The sequence below is a fragment of the Hyla sarda genome, assembly GCF_029499605.1.
Source record: "Hyla sarda isolate aHylSar1 chromosome 1 unlocalized genomic scaffold, aHylSar1.hap1 SUPER_1_unloc_18, whole genome shotgun sequence".
Taxonomy (NCBI): Eukaryota; Metazoa; Chordata; class Amphibia; order Anura; family Hylidae; genus Hyla; species Hyla sarda.
In genome coordinates this window covers 232,097-249,606 of record NW_026607579.1, presented here as the reverse complement: position 1 = coordinate 249,606, position 17,510 = coordinate 232,097, and the positions used below count along the sequence as shown (strand labels likewise).

Here is a 17,510-nt window from a genome sequence, read left to right as displayed (position 1 = left end):
TCGACAGGATGGATCGGAGCCCCTACTCCGGCATATGAATATTAGCAGACAGCTTAATCAAATTATCATTACTATTTCGGCTCGGTACAAAGCCGGTTTAGTCAGTAGCAATAATTTTGTTACAAACCTTTGCCAATCTCATTGCCAAAACCTTGGCAATATTTTTGGCATCTGAATTTAATAGAGAGATGGGTCTATATGAATCAGCTGAAAGAAGGTTCTTTCCCTTTTTTAACAGCAGAATTATGTTTGCTTCACGCATAGTCAATGGGAGAGACCTACTAATACAGGATTTTATTACAAGCAAGAGGCGAGTATTATAGTGCCAAATCTTTCTTTTAGTGAAAAAACAGCAGCAAAAGAGTTAACGGAAATAAGAAGAGAAAAAACACAGGTGAACGCAGGTGATAGCAGGTAGGTAATCAGCAAGGTATCCACCAATCAGCACACGGCATAGGTTATAAGAGGTATAGGCGTCCCTTAACCCCTTAAAGGGGTTATCCAGGGAAAAACTTTTTCTTTAAATATCAACTGGCTCCAGAAAGTTAAACAGATTTGTAAATTACTTCTATTAAAAAATCTTAATCCTTTCAGTACTTATGAGCTTCTGAAGTTTAGGTTGTTATTTTCTGTCTAAGTAATCTCTGATGACACGTGTCTCGGTAACTGCCCAGTTTAGAAGAGGTTTGCTATGGGAATTTGCTTCTAAACTGGGCGGTTCCCACAAGATTCTCTCTCTGTCCCTCTCTCCACTATTCAGCATTACGCGCCCGTTACCTCACAGGCTCCTCAGACTGCGGCAGCGCTAGACGTGTCATTGGAGTCTTCAGATTCTCAGTATTTTCTCCAACTAGTTGTTTCTCTTTATTCATTTAGCCCTCTGGTTTTCCAATAGTCTCTTGCTGGGCAAATATTAACCCCTTAAGGACCCAGCCATTTTACACCTTAGGACCCAGCCATTTTTTGCACATCTGACCACTGTCATTTTAAACATTAATAACTCTGGAATGCTTTTAGTTATCATTCTGATTCCAAGACTTTTTTCGTGACATATTCTACTTTAACATAGTGGTAAATTTTTTTGGTAACTTGCATCCTTTCTTGGTGAAAAATCCCAAAATTTGATGAAAAATTTGACAATTTTGCATTTTTCTAACTTTGAAGCTCTCTGCTTGTAAGGAAAATGGATATTCCAAATAATTTTTTTTATTCACATATACAATATGTTCACTTTATGTTTGCATCATAAAATTTACATGTTTTTACTTTTGGAAGACACCAGAAGGCTTCAAAGTTCAGACGCAATTTTCCAATTTTTCACAAAATTTCCAAAATCACAATTTTTCAGGGACCAGTTCAGGTTTGAAGTGGATTTGAAGGGTCTTCATATTAGAAATACCCCACAAATGATCCCATTATAAAAACTGCACCCCTCAAAGTATTCAAAATGACATTCAGTCAGCATTTTAACCCTTTAGGTGTTTAACAGAAATACCAACAAAGTGAAGGAGAAAATTCACAATCTTCATTTTTTACACTCGCATGTTCTTGTAGACCCAATTTTTTTTATTTTTACAAGGGGTAAAAGGAGAAAATGTATACTTATATTTGTAGCCCAATTTCTCTCGAGTAAGCACATACCTCATATGTTTATGTAAAGTGTTCGGCGGGCGCAGTAGAGGGCTCAGAAGCGAAGGAGCGAAAAGGGGATTTTGGAGAGTACGTTTTTCTGAAATGGTTTTTGGGGGATATGTTGCATTTAGGAAGCCCCTATGGTGCCAGAACAGGAAAAAAAAACACATGGCATATAATTTTGGAAACTAGACCCCTTGAGGAACGTAACAAGGAATAAAGTGAGCCTTAATACTCCACAGGTGTTTCACGACTTTTGCATGTAAAAAAAGAAAAAGAAAATTTCACTAAAATGTGTGTTTCCCCCCAAATTTCACATTTTTGCAAGAGTTAATAGCAGAAAATACCCCCCAAAATTTGTAACCCCATCTCTTCTGAGTATGGAGGTACCCCATAAGTTGACCTGAAGTTCACTACGGGCGAACTACAATGCTCAGAAGAGAAGGAGTCATATTTGGCTTTTTGAGAGCAAATTTTGCTCGGGGGCATGTCGCATTTAAGAAGCCCCTATGGTGCCAGGACAGCAAAAAATACCCACATGGCATACCATTTTGGAAACTAGACCCCTTCAGGAACGTAACAAGGAATAAAGTGAGCCTTAATACCCCACAGGGGTTTCACGACTTTTGCATACGTAAAAAAAAAAATGTTTATTTTCACTAAAATGTGTGTTTCCCCCCCCAAATTTCACATTTTTGCAAGGGTTAATAGCAGAAAATACCCCCTGAAATTTGTAACTCCATCTCTTCCGAGTATGGAGGTACCCCATAAGTTGACCTTAAGCGCACTACGGGCAAACTACAATGCTCAAGAGAAGGAGTCATATTTGGCTTTTTGAGAGCAAATTTTGCTCGGGAGGCATGTCGCATTTAGGAAGCCCCTATGTTGCCAGGACAGCAAAATAACCCCCACATGGCATACCATTTTTGAAACTAGACCCCTTGAGGAACATTACAAGGGGTACAGTGAGCATTTACCCCCCACTGGTGTCTGTCAAATCTTTGGAAAAGTGGGCTGTACAAAATTTTTAATGTGCACAGCCCACTGTTCCAAAGGTCTGTCAGACACCAGTGGGGTGTCAATTCTCACTGCACCCCTAGTTTCCGAAATGGGGTCACATGTGTTTTTTTTTTTTTTTTTGCGTTTGTCAAAACCGCTGTAACAATCAGCCACCCCTGTGCAGATCACCTCAAATGTACATGGTGCACTCTCCCTTCTGGGCCTTGTTGTGCACCCCCAGAGCACTTTGTGCCCACATATGGGGTATCTCCGTAGTCGGGAGAAATTGCATTACAAATTTTAGAGGTCTTTTTTCCCTTTTACCTCTTGTCAAATTGAAAAGTATAGGGCAACATCAGCATGTTAGTGTAAAATTTTTTATTTAAGCCCCCCAAAATTTGTTAGGCCCTAAACTGTTGCCTTGAAATACGACAGGGCTCCAAAGTGAGAGCGCCATGTGCATTTGAGGCCTGAATTAGGGATTTGCATAGGGGTGGACATAGGGGTATTCTACGCCAGTGATTCCCAAACAGGGTGCCTCCAGCTGTTGCAAAACTCCCAGCATGCTTGGACAGTCAACGGCTGTCCGGAAATACTGGGAGTTGTTGTTTTGCAACAGCTGGAGGCTCCATTTTGAAAACAGTGTCGTACCAGACGTTTTTCATTTTTATTGGAGAGGGGGGCTGTGTAGGGGTATGTGTGGGTATGTAGTGTTTTTTACTTTTTATTTTATTTTGTGTTAGTGTAGTGTAGTGTTTTTAGGGTACAGTCACACGGGCAGGGGATTACAGCGAGTTTCCCGCTGCGAGTTTGAGCTGCCGCACAAAATTTGCTGCATCGCGAACTTGCAGCCGGATACTCACTTTAAGCCCCTGCCCATGTGAATGTACCCTGTACATTCACGGGGGGGGGGGGGGGAATCTCCCAGCATGCACAGTCTATCAGTGCATGCTTGTAGTTATAGTGTTGCAACAGCTGGAGGCACACGGGTTGGAAAACGCTGAGTTAGGAAACAGACAATGTTTCCCAACCAGTGTGCCTCCAGTTGTTGCAAAACCACAACTCCAAACATTCTCAGGCATGCTGGAAGTAGTAGTTCGGCGACATCTTTAGAGCCAGATGTTGCCGAACTACATCTCCCAGCATACTTGGAGTTGTAGTTTTGCAACATCTGGAGGACTACAGTTTGCAGACTACTAATACAGTGGTTCCCAATCTGTGCCCTTTTAGATGTTGAAAAACTACAACTCCAAGTATGCCAAAACTGTCCAGTCATGCTGGGAGTTGTAATTCTGCAACATCTGAAGGGCCAGATGTTACAGAACTACAACTCCCAGCATGACTGGACAGTAAGGGCATGCTGAGCATGTGTAGTTTTGCAACATCTGGAAGGGCACAGTGGTCCCAAAACTGCGGACCTACAGATGTTGCAAAACTCCAAGGGCTGTCTGGGCATGCTGGGAGTTGTAGTATACAGGGCTTTATGGCGACGTGCATTGCTGTAAAGGGCCCGACCACGGCTGAAGATCCACTCACCTGTCGCCGCCGCCGTCTTCATGGCCGGAATCCGGGTCTTCAGGGACGAGGTGAGTACCGGGGCCGGGCCCCAGCACTCCCCCGTCGCGTCCTCCAGTCCTCTCCGGACTTCCAGGGGCCGGGCAGGGCGGGAGGAAGTAACCCCTAACCCCCCCCCCCCCCGTACGATTGGTCGGTTAGCTAACCGAAGAATCGCAGGGGATAGGAGGAGGTGGCACCTCGCTCCTATACTTTAGCATGGTCCTGGCCTTCTGTGACAGCCGGGATCATGCAAAATTACCGGGCGGTCGGGTCCCAGAGACCCGATCAGCCCGGTATTGCCGCAGATCGCAGGGGTGATTTCCCTAGCGATTTGCGGCGATCACCGACATGGGGGGCCTACGTGGCCCCCCTTGGCATTTGCCCTGGATCCCTGCTGAAGGATTTCAGCAGGGATCCGCTTGCGATCTCCACCGGGTGAGCGGCGGAGACCAGGAAAAGACCATGACGTATGCATACGTCATGGGCCCTTAAGGGGTTAAGAATATTACTTGTCATTAATATTAATAATATATTACCTTTCTGTCATTGACATTGTGTCCCAGTCACTGCCACACATTAGACTTGTGCACTACAAAATTTTTTGTTTTGTTTCGTTTTTTCGTTTTGGAAAAAACTTTTCGGTTCGGCAATATTTTCGGTTTTGATTCTTCGGATACATTCAGTATTTGGGTGTTCGGGGCTGATTTTTTTTCGGATACATTCGGTATTCGGGTGTTTGGGGTTGATTTTTTTCGGATACATTCGGTATTCGGGTACATTCGGTAAATCTTTTTATTCTTTTTTTGGACTTTGAAAACTTTGAAAAATTTATGGAGATGCCTTTTTTATAAAAATTTCGTAGGGTACCATAAAAAATCATAATAAAAAAGATACAGTAGTGATGGAAAAAATTGTATCTAACGAAATGTATCTTTTTTATTATGAAATGTTTATTAATTTTTAAACAGGGATCAATTTATGTGAGCGGGTAAAGCACTAAAAATGTAGCCGACAATAATGAAAATGTAGTGTGTGCGTGTTTTTCACTTTTTTTTTAAAACATTTTTTAGGTAGTACTACTACTCCCAGCATGGAACACACTCGTCCATGTTGGGAGTAGTAGTTACCTGTACTAATTGACAGATCGCTGGGGTCCCTTGCGATCCTCTTGTATAGATGGGGCGGCAGCTCTTCTATGGTCCCCTGCACTCACGTATATATACACATATTCATATTTCCCGCAGAGCTGTGATATGTCTCGCTATGATATGTCTATTAATGCAGGTACTACAGCTCCCAGCATGGAGCAGAGTGTGCTCCATGTTGGGACTATTAGTACCTGCAGTAAGGGACAGATCCCAGCGGATGTCACTCCTCCTGACACCTTCTGCAATGTCCTGATGTGAATGTCGGGATCAGCTGTTCTCATGGCTACAGAGCCGGGAGAACAGCTGACGCTGAGCCGTAGGTATACAAGGTATATCTACTGCCCAGCAAGAACTTACAGTGAGCCTGCAATGTGTATACAGTATACACATTGCTGGCTCACTTGACCCCTTGCTGAGCTGTGCGCTATGCGCAAGCCCAGCAAGGGAAGAGTGAACTTACACTGCTGGACAGTGTAGGTTAACCCTTTGGGCGGTATACACTATTTACAGCTATCTATAGATAGCTGTATATAGTGTATACAGAAGACGAAGTCCGCTTACTTCTCTCGAGTACTGGGCAGGTCCGTGTAGCTCCGACCCTAGTGATGACGTCATTAGGGGGCGGGGCTACAGAAGGGAACAAGGCTAGTTAATCTGAAGCTCTGTTCACATTGTACATTTTGTATAATGTGAACAGACCCTTCTGGCAGTGTCTACCCAGACACGGAGACTCCAGCTGTTGCTAAACTACAACTCCCAGCATGCCCAGACAGCCAAAGGCTGTCTGGGCATGCTAGTAGTTGTAGTTTTGCACCAAATGGTGGCTCCCTGTTTGGGTAGACATTGCATCATGGGTGCTCTCCCCAGCGGACAGCGACAAAAATGTCATAACCATTTTTTTGTGTTTTTTTCCTTCTCGTTTCAGATCCGTGTATGCAGAGGATTACTGCGGATTCGATGGATTACGGTGGATTTTTTTTTCTTTTAATAAAATTGTTAACGAGGGCTGTGGGGGAGTGTTTTTTTATATAAAATAATTTTTCCAATGTGTTGTGTTTTTTTTTATTGAATTTTCAGGGTTAGTAGTGGAAGCTGGTCTTATTGACTGAATCCATTACTAAGCCAGGGCTTAGCGCTAGCCCCAAAAACAGCTAGCGCTAACCCCCAATTATTACCCGGTACCCACCGCCACAGGGGTGCCGGGAAGAGCCGGTACCAACAGGCCCGGAGCGTCAAAAATGGCTCTCCTGGGCCTAGGCGGTAACAGGCTGGCGTTATTTAGGCTGGGGAGGGCCAGTAACAATGGTCCCCGCCCACCCTGGTAACGTCAGGCTGTTGCTGTTTGGTTGGTATTGTGCTGAGAATTAAAATACGGGGAACCCTATACGTTTTTTTTTTTTTTTTTTAAATAGTTGTAGTTCTGTAACATCTGTCCCTTCAGATTTAGCAATTTTCATGAAATTTTTGAAAATTGCTTCTCTACTTTGAAGCCCTCTAATTTCAAAAAGCAAAAATATGTCCATTTTATGATGCAAACATAAAGTGGACATATTGTATTTGTGAAGAAAAATAAAATTTATTGTGAATATCAATTTTCCTTACAAGTAGAGAGCTTCAAAGTTAGAAAAATGCTAAATTTTCATTAAATTTGGGGATTTTTCACCAAAAAAGGATGCAAGTAACGCCGAAAATTTACCACCAAAATAAAATAGAATATGTCACGAAAAAACAATCTCAGAATCAGAATATTCGGTAAAAGCGTTTTCGCGTTATTAATTCGTAAAGTGACGGTGGTCAGAATTGTGAAAAAGGGCCCAGTCCTTAAGGTGAAAAAGGGTTGCGTCCTTAAGGGGTTAAAAAACACCTTATTTTCTGTCCGCCAATGCAAAATTCTCTAATAGTGCCCCTCCCGAGACTAGACTCTGGATCCGCCCCTGGTTGTGGTTAAACTTTACTTTCCTGGAAAAGTTTCTGAGTTGCCCATAGCAACCAATCAGATTGCTACCTTCATTTTTCAGAGGCCTTTTCAAAAATGAAAGAAGCAATCTGATTGGTTGCTATGGGCAACAGCACAACTCTTCCTCTGCACTGGTTTTGCTGAATCTCCCCCATAGAGGAAGATTTATCAAAACCCAAAACCTGTCCAGAGGAAAAGTTTCTGAGTTGCCCATAGCAACCAATCAGATCACTTCTTTAATTTTTCATAGGCTTTTTCAAGAATAAAAGAAGCAATCTGATTGGTTGATATGGGCATCTCAGCAGCTTTTCCACTGGTCAGGTTTTGATAAATCTCTCTCTATGGGGGAGATTCATCAAAACCAGTGTAGAGGAAGAGTTATGCAGTTGCCCATAGCAACCAATCAGATTGCTTCTTTCATTTTTGAAAAGACCTCTGAAAAATGAAGGAAGCAATCTGATTGGTTGCTTTGGGCAACTCAGAAACTTTTCCAGAAATGGAGGATGCTAACTTTTTGTATCTTATATGGAATTATTCCTATATTCATACATTTTGGAATCATCGATCTTATTGAAAAAAGGTATAACATTAAGATCGAACGAGACCCTTAGATGCTTATCCTTGGAGATGTCGGGGAGTCTATATATAAGAAAAGTTTAATTAGACTATTTCCTTATGCAAAGTTGCTGTCCGGGCATGCTGGGAGTTGTGGTTTTGCAGCGGTTGGGGGTTCACAGCTTAGAGACCACTGCTATAGAGGGTGCAAATGTATCCGAGCCCTGGAACTCAAATAATGTGAAATATGAGATGATCAAAATGGAGCCCCTGCACTAATTACTTGGGTTCTGGGGTCTGTAAGGTCCATAGTAGCAACATCAGGTTCTGTCCATAGCAGATACTAAATCATGTCAGCTCTAAGAAACAAGCAGTCATCGTGACATCAGACATGTGATGTCATAGACAGCTGGAGTCCTGACATTCCACTGACAGCCGCCCGAGCCTTCATTCTGTAGATTTGTACAGTGCGATTAGCAACTTCTATTTCTTCTTCTTGACTGAGATGGAGCTAAAAGGTTTGGGGTTCGTCCCCCTTCTGTTGGCGTTTTGGTGTGCGGCCTGGCTTGCCACCAGCTACATCGTGACGGTCGTCCTCGGCCATGCCGCCTCGCCACTGATGCACATCAGGTAAGATAAACAAGCACAAGATTCTTATTTCATGGGTTGGGAGTGAGGAAATATCCACAATAACATTGGTTTCTTTTCCTTCACAGTGACGTGGGAAATTTCTTTCCCGAAAACATATTATTGAGAATTGGTTTCATAGGGACATCCATTGGCACTTTGGTACTAACCTTTCTTATTTATAAGTATATGGTTATGCATACTGAAGAGTTCAGGGGTCATCAGGTCCTGATCCAGAGGATCCTGCTCGCCATTGTGTGGGCCTCCTGTTTTGGTACAGCTGTCATGCATGTATTGTCCCCCGAAGAATATCCCAGGATACACTTTGTCAGCATGGTAATTTCCATTACATGTGAAGCCTTATACTACCTTGGGCAGTCCATCCAGATGTATAAATTACCAGGAGCAAAGAAAGTCATCCACCATAGTAGATGCACCTGCTGTGGCCTGGCTTTTACCTGCGCAATTTTCTACTTTGGATATAAAACATTACAGGAATTATTCTATGATGATGAAGACTGGGACGAGATCCGTGAAATCACCACCATAATCATCGAGTGGGTGATGCTTCTACTGATCCTGATAAACATCGTGACCTATTATTCCACCATGCAGAGGTTAATGTTAACCGTCTCCAGGAACAGCTGCAAACTCTCTCTTAGAGTAAGAATTGATGACTTCGGGGTGTAGACCACCACGTGGGCCATCAAGTGGACTTCTGGGAGAGATACTGCACAGGACACGGAAAAACCATAAAAAAAATAATATGAAATGGTAATATTACCTATACAAAAAAAATAAAAAACATAAAAGAAAAATATTGGTGTGTGACGTGTAATACCTACCGTATATACTCGAGTATAAGCCGAGTTTTTCAGCACCATTTTTCGTGCTGAAAATGCCCCCCTCGGCTTATACTCGAGTGATCTCTCCGCCTGTTAATCCCTTCTCAGTGGTCTTCAACCTGCGGACCTCCAGATGATGCAAAACTACAACTCCCAGCATGCCCGGGCATGCTGGGTGTTGTAGTTTTGAAACCTCTGGAGGTCCGCAGGTTGAAGACCACTGCGGCCTTCGTCATCATCCAGCCCCCTCCTTTTGTTTTGTACTCATCTCCCCTCGGTGGGAAGGAAGGGTTAGCTGGTTCGGGCCCTCTATGGTGCAGGGATCATCCGGTGGGGAGGGTTAGTCGTTGCGGGCTGTCCATTTTAACCAGGGGGCCCTCTTTTCCACGCTTCGGGTCCGGTCCCGGACTAGTGACGTTGCCTTGATGACGACGCACAGATAGGGTTGCCACCTTTCCCTCAGAAAAATACCGGTCATGGGTGTGGCTATGTGGGGGTGGAGCTACAATAGGGGAGGGGCCCGATTGCATAGGGGCTGAGGGATCAGGGGTTTAAGAAATGGCACGGGGGATGGGAGGGGGGTTTAAGAAATGGCATAGGGGATTGGAGGGATACAATATATATATATATATATATATATATATATGCAGGGGGAATTTTCCTATATCGCACAAAAAATTTACATTTAGAGAATACCTACCAAAACATTATTTATGCCTGCGGCGGCGGTAGTGGTGGTGCGCGACAGCAACGCTGGCTCTCTCTGATGATGAGTGACGTCCCCCTGCGCAACGTCAGATAAACAGGCTAATCAGACAGTATCACACATGACAGATTTAGATGCACAGGCTCAGCAGATAGTATCCCACATGACAGATTTGGATATACAGGCTCAGCAGACAGTATCACACATGACAGGATTAGATACACAGGCTCATATCCCACATGACAGATTTGGATATACAAGGTCAGCAGACAGTATCACACATGACAGGATTAGATACAGAGCGCAGCAGATAGTTTCACACATTAAAACATTAAATCAGTGTTTTCCAACCAGGGTGCCTCCAGCTATTGCAAAACTACAACTCCCAGCATGCCCGGACAGCCAAAGGCTGTCTGAGCATGCTGGGAGTAATAGACTGTTGAGACCCAATTAGCTCCTAGCAGGCTATAACTACCCCTCCCCCTTACTACAATAATTAATTAAATAATAACTGACACAACAACAATTTAACTTTTCCGTGGGTGGGAATCGGCCACAGCTTTATTTATAAAATGACTTATATAAATTACAATTTAACTGTAACAAAGACACTGATTGGCTTCTTACCAACCCGAGAGGTGCTGCCACACCGTCCTGTGTGGAGGTCTACCCCGGGTTGACCCCGCTTTCACCGTCTTCTTACCGCCAAGCTGTGACTTACAATAAACAGAGATACAAAAAAGGGAGGGCAAAACTCTGGGTCCTGGGCAGATTGAGGGGGGAAGGGAGGCACCACAGCTATAAATACCCAGGGGAGGGCCCCTGAAAGCCCGGGAAACTATTGAACCCCTGATTGGTGCACTCCTTCCCCCCACCCATGGGACATACCACTATAGCCACTGGCAAGTTTTACAGGTGGGGGAGGGGGCTAAAACATTGCCTGTATATTTCTTAACCCCTTACTGCTCACCAGTCAGGGGGCAAGCTAGTTATGCACAGCTTGCCCCACCAGTTTTGCAACAGCTGGAGGCACCCTGGTTGGGAAACACTGCATTAAATACACAATTTTGCAGAGAGGTCTCACCAGTCTCTTGTCTTCACTTTCTCCTTTCCCCGGGCGGCTCCAGGTTAAGGAATGTCCGATGTTGAGGAGGAATGGGGTGGGCAATTATTTATCCCATGGGGCCACATGAGAAACTAAAAATATTGTGGAGGGCCGGGTAGTTTTTCCCCAGATCAGGCAGCATAGTTGTCCCCCAGATTAGGAGCATAGTTGTCCCCCAGATTAGGCAGCATAGTTGTCCCCCAGATTAGGAGCATAGCTGTCCCCCAGATTAGGCAGCATAGTTGTCCCCCTGATTAGGCAGCATAGTTGTCCCCCAGATTAGGAGCATAGTTGTCCCCCAGATTAGGCAGCATAGTTGTCCCCCAGATTAGGAGCATAGTTGTCCCCCAGATTAGGAGCATAGTTGTCCCCCAGATTAGGAGCATAGTTGTCCCCCTGATAAGGAGCATAGTTGTCCCCCAGATTAGGAGCATAGTTGTCCCCCAGATTAGTAGCATAGATGTCCCCCAGATTAGGAGCATAGATGTCCCCCAGATTAGGCATCATAGTTGTCCCCCAGATTAGGCAGCATAGTTGTCCCCCAGATTAGGAGCATAGTTGTCCCCCTGATAAGGAACATAGCTGTCCCCCAGATTAGGAGCATAGCTGTCCCCCAGATTAGGAGCATAGTTGTCCCCCAGATTAGGAGCATAGTTGTCCCCCTGATAAGGAGCATAGTTGTCCCCCAGATTAGGAGCATAGTTGTCCCCCAGATTAGGAGCATAGTTGTCCCCCAGATTAGGAGCATAGTTGTCCCCCAGATTAGGAGCATAGTTGTCCCCCAGATTAGGCAGCATAGTTGTCCCCCAGATTAGGCAGCATAGTTGTCCCCCAGATTAGGCAGCATAGTTGTCCCCCAGATTAGGCAGCATAGTTGTCCCCCAGATTAGGCAGCATAGTTGTCCCCCAGATTAGGCAGCATAGTTGTCCCCCAGATTAGGCAGCATAGTTGTCCCCCAGATTAGGCAGCATAGTTGTCCCCCAGATTAGGCAGCATAGTTGTCCCCCAGATTAGGCAGCATAGTTGTCCACCAGATTAGGCAGCATAGTTGTCCCCCAGATTAGGAGCATAGATGTCCCCCAGATTAGGCAGCATAGTTGTCCCCCAGATTAGGAGCATAGTTGTCCCCCAGATTAGGAGCATAGTTATCCCCCAGATTAGGAGCATAGTTGTCCCATAGATCAGTATAGTTGTCCCCCAGATTAGGAGCATAGTTGTCCCCCAGATTAGGAGCATAGTTATCCCCCAGATTAGGAGCATAGTTGTCCCCCAGATCAGTATTGTTGTCCCCCAGATTAGGAGCATAGTTGTACCCCAGATTAGGAGCATAGTTGTCCCCCAGATTAGTAGCATAGATGTCCCCCAGATTAGGAGCATAGATGTCCCCCAGATTAGGCATCATAGTTGTCCCCCAGTTTAGGCAGCATAGTTGTCCCCCAGATTAGGAGCATAGTTGACCCCCTGATAAGGAGCATAGCTGTCCCCCAGATTAGGAGCATAGCTGTCCCCCAGATTAGGAGCATAGTTGTCCCCCAGATTAGGAGCATAGTTGTCCCCCTGATAAGGAGCATAGTTGTCCCCCAGATTAGGAGCATAGTTGTCCCCCAGATTAGGAGCATAGTTGTCCCCCAGATTAGGAGCATAGTTATCCCCCAGATTAGGAGCATAGTTGTCCCCCAGATCAGTATAGTTGTCCCCCAGATTAGGAGCATAGTTGTCCCCCAGATTAGGAGCATAGTTATCCCCCAGATTAGGAGCATAGTTGTCCCCCAGATCAGTATAGTTGTCCCCCAGATTAGGAGCATAGTTGTACCCCAGATTAGGAGCATAGTTGTCCCCCAGATTAGGAGCATAGTTGTACCCCAGATTAGTTGTCCCCCACATTAGGCAGCTTCCCCCCCCCCCCACACGCACACTGACACATTTAATCACACACAGACACATATATACACTGACACATATAATCACACACAGACACACATATAAACTGACACATATAATCACACACAGACACATATATACACAGACACATGTAAACACAGACACATACACACACAGACACTCACCCGCCCTGCGCAGCAGAGGGAGACAGGATACACGGCCTCTCCTCCTCTCCCCTCCCTGCTCTGCCTATGGAGGGTTGTAAGACTGCACGGCAGAGAGAAGGAGGGGGAGGGGGAGGGAGGAGACAGGAGGTGCACGCCCCCTCCCCAGCACTGTACAGTCTCTTACTGTCATTGCACGGAGCTCTCCCTGTCACAGGCTGGTGGTGTCAGACCTGGGCATTGTACGGCCCGACAGTCAGTGGGCTTTGTGTCGGGGGCTGAAACTGTAGTGCGGCAGCCTGCAGGTCACAGGCAAAATTTAGTTGCCGGTCATGAAAGAAGTGCTCTTCTGGGGATGCTGCTCAGTCCGTCCGTCAGGGAATGAAAAATACCGGCCATTGCATGGCCTGTATTTCTCATCCAAACTTACCGGCACAGCCCGGAATGTAGATGAAAATACCGGCTGTGCCAGTAAAATACCGGCAGGGTGGCAACCCTACGCACAGTCGTCAGGGCAACGTCACTAGGACCAGCTCACCCTAACTTCCTGCCGAGGGGAGGCGAGTACAAAACAAAAAGGTGGGGGGGGCTGGATGATGACGAAGGCCGCAGTGGTCTTCTACCTGCGGACCTCCAGAGGTTTCAAAACTACAAATCCCAGCATGCCCGGACAGCCGATGGCTGTCTGGGCATGCTGGGAGTTGTAGTTTTGCAACATCTGGAGGCCCGCCGTTTGAAGACCACTGATGAAGGGATTGACAGGCGGTGATGATGAAGGGGGGGGGATGATGATGAAGGGGATGATGAAGAAGGCCGCAGTGGTCTTCAACCTGCGGACCTCCAGAGGTTTCAAAACTACAACTCCCAGCATACCCAGACAGCCGATGGCTGTCCGGGCATGCTGGGAGTTGTAGTTTTGCAACATCTGGAGGTCCGCAGGTTGAAGATCACTAATGAAGGGATTGACAGGCGGTGATGATGCAGGGGGTGGGATGATGACGGGGATCTAGATGATTACATGGGGGGTTGATGTATTTCCCACCCTAGGCTTACAGTCGAGTCAATAACTTTTCCTGGGTTTTTGGGGTGAAATTAGGGGCCTCGGCTTATATTCGGGTCGGGTTAGAAAACCAGAATCAAATTCATCAGATTCTTTTCATTTGACCGAATGGAATGTTCTTCTTCCATTGTTTCCGATGGCAACTGTTAAAGTCGAGGTAGCTGTTTGCATCCACCTTCTCAAAATAGGTGGCAGTATGCAAACAGCCATCCGGAATATAGATATTTAAATCCAGGAACTCAAATTTTTGGGGGGACTGATGCAGCTCTGCCTTTGGCAATCTCTGGCTCTGCCATAGAGCTTTTTTTGAAGGGGCGTGTCGGCTGCCGCTTCGTCTTGTGGTCAACACGCGCTATCTGGCCAGCGAGCCAGGGCCCCGTACAGGAGATCGCGGGGGCCCACCAGCGGTCGGACCCCCTGCAATCTGAAACTTATCCCCTATCCTTGGGATAGGGGATGCTTTTCAGCACTGGACTACTCCTTTAATGGCCTCCAAAATGAAGTTCCTCTGATGTATGGGCATCAAGGGATCTTCCACTAAAAAAGATGACACAGCTTCCACTCCTCTGTCATGTGGTATATTACTATATAATGAAGCAACATCTAGTGTTGCCCACATATAGTCCTCTTCCCGTATGATATCTCCCAATAGGGTTAATAAATGCCCTTTATCTCTGAGGTATGCTGGTAAAGAGACCCCACATTTCTGTAACTGATGGTCTATATATTCAGATAAACATCAGGCAACTATCGGACAACAAGGGGATTTTTTTTTCCGGTCTTTATGTACCTTAGGTAGAGAATAAAAAGAAGGTACATTTGGGTTGGTTTTAAATATATATCATGTTTTTCCCTCTTAAAGGGGTACTCCGCACCTAGACATCTTATCCCCTCTCCAGAGGACCCCCGTGATCTTGGTTGCAGCACCCTGCTGTCAGCAAACTTGCTCTGTGCGTAATGACGGGTGATACAGTGGCCAGAACATTGGCATAGCCATTGACTGTCCTGGCACGCTGGGAGTTTTGCAACAGCTGGAGACACCCAATTTGGGAAGCACTGCCGTAGGGTAATTTGGTGGTGGATGCAAATCCCTAATTTAGGCCTCAAATGCGCATGGTGCTCTTTCACTTTGGAGCCCTCTCATATTTCAAGGGAACAGTTATGGGTTACACATTTTTTTTCTCTTCTTTTACCCCTTAAGAAAAGGTAAATTTGGGGTCTACACCAGCATGTTAGTGTAAACAAATTACATTTTTTACACTAACATGCTGGTGTTGCCCTATACTTTTAATTTTCACAAGAGGTAAAAGGAAAAAAAAATTGTATATTTTGACGCAAAGTGCTCTGCAGGCGCATAACATGGCTCAGAAGGGAGAGTGTACCATATACATTTGAGGCCTAAAATCACAGCAGTTCTGACATAAACATAAAAAAAACACCCACATGTGACCCCATTTTGAAAACTACATCCCTCACGTAAAGTAACAAGGGGTATAGTGAGCCTTAACATCCCACAGGTGTTTGACAAATTGGAGGTGAAAATAAAAAAAAATTAACATTTTTTTTACTAAAATGCAGATGTTACCCCAATTTTATCATTTTACCAAGGGGTAATAGGAGAAAAAGCCCCGCAAAATTTGTAACCCCATTTCTTCTGAGTCAGAAAATACCCCACATGTGGATGTAAAGTGCTCTGCGGGTGAACTACAGGGCTCAGAAGAGAAGGAGCGCCATTGGGCTTTTGGAGAGAGAATCTGGCTGAAATTGAAGGCCATGTGCGTTTAGGCCTCCATGGTGCCGGAACAGTGACCCCCCCCCCCCTACATCTGACCCCATTTTGGAAACTACACCCCTAATAAGAGGTGCAGTGAGCATTTAAACCTCACATGTGTCTGATAGATTTTTTGAGCAGTGGTCTGTGAAAATGAAAAATGAAAATTTTTCATTTGTACAGCCCACTGTTCCAAAGATCTGTCAAGTGCCAGTGTGGTTTAACCCCTTAAGGAACCAGCCCATTTTCACCTTAAGGACGCAGCCATTTTTTGCACATCTGACCACTGTTACTTTAAGGCTAGGTTCACACTATGGAATCTCTGGGAAGAATTTCTGCTGGAGATTTAGACGGCGGCACTAAGACCGCACAGACTGCATTGCCGTCACCATAGATGGCAATGCATTTTTGCGTGGATCTTTTGGGTGCATTTTTGTCGATACTTGCATCATTTCTTGGTGAAAAATTTAAAAATTTAATGAAAAAATGTAAAATTTAGCATTTTTCCAACTTTGAAGCTCTCTGCTATGCACGGTGCAGCGCACTGACGTCATGCGCCGTGCAGAGCATAGCAACTACGAAGGGGACGCACGCCAGAGGCCTGCAGCAGTGCGGACCCGACCCAGGTAATTATGCCACCGGGGATGGGGGGAGGCAACGGGGCAGCGGCGCTGGCAATGGGTGCCGCTGCCCCTTCTCTCCCCCTGGCTGTCGGCGCCGCTTCTTTCACCCTGGCTATCGGCGCTGGCAATGGGGCACCGGTACCGATAGTCAGGGGGACAGAACGGGCAGCAGCGCCGATAGCCAGGGGGAGAGAAGGGCCGGCAGCAGGGCTCTAGACCCCAGGAAAGGCAGGGGGAGGGAAGCGGGCAGCGACGGCCTCTCTCCCCCTGCCTTTCCTGGGGATGTATCGGGGTATACACGCGCACACACGCACCCTCATTTTACCATGGATATTTGGGTAAAAAACTTTTTTTACCCAAATATCCTTGGTAAAATGAGGGTGCGTGTTATAGGCCGGTGCGTGGTATACCCCGATAAATACGGTATAATTTATTTGGAATGCCTGTTTTCGTTACAAGCAGAGAGCTTCAAAGTTGGAAAAATGCTAAATTTTAAATTTTTTCATAAAATTTTTAAATTTTTCACCAAGAAATGATGCAAGTATCGACAAAAATTTACCACTAACATGAAGTAGAATATGTCACGAAAAAACTATCTCGGAATCAGAATGAAAAGTAAAAGCATCCCAGAGTTATTAATGCTTAGGCTGGGTTCACACTGTGGAATTTCTGGGCAGAATTTCTGCCGGAGATCAAGATGGCAGCACTAGGACCCCGCAGGCTGCATTGTCGTCCCCATAGATGTCAATGCATTTTTGAGCAGATCTCTCAAAAGATCCACCCAGAAATGCATTGCCATCTATGGTGACGGCAATGCAGTCTGTGCGATCTTAGTGCCGCCGGCTAAATCTCCAGCAGAAATTCTTCCCAGAGATTCCG

The 17,510-nt window shown here is 45.5% G+C and overlaps 2 protein-coding genes across 2 annotated transcripts in view; both read left to right on the top strand.

Moving 5' to 3' along the window:
- Positions 1-895, top strand: part of LOC130298037 (DNA damage-regulated autophagy modulator protein 1-like) — a 35,182-nt gene extending 34,287 nt beyond the window's left edge. Inside the window, exon 3 of the mRNA XM_056550920.1 lies at positions 761-895. Coding sequence (XP_056406895.1) covers positions 761-895 — 135 coding nt within the window. The remainder of the gene's footprint in view (positions 1-760) is intronic.
- A 7,411-nt stretch (positions 896-8,306) lies between these two features.
- On the top strand, positions 8,307-9,239 carry LOC130298039 (DNA damage-regulated autophagy modulator protein 1-like). Its single transcript, XM_056550923.1, has 2 exons — positions 8,307-8,478; positions 8,565-9,239. The coding sequence occupies exons 1-2, from the start codon at positions 8,354-8,356 to the stop codon at positions 9,163-9,165; spliced, it is 726 nt and encodes a 241-aa protein (XP_056406898.1). The 5' UTR covers positions 8,307-8,353; the 3' UTR covers positions 9,166-9,239.
- Positions 9,240-17,510: the final 8,271 nt, after the last annotated feature.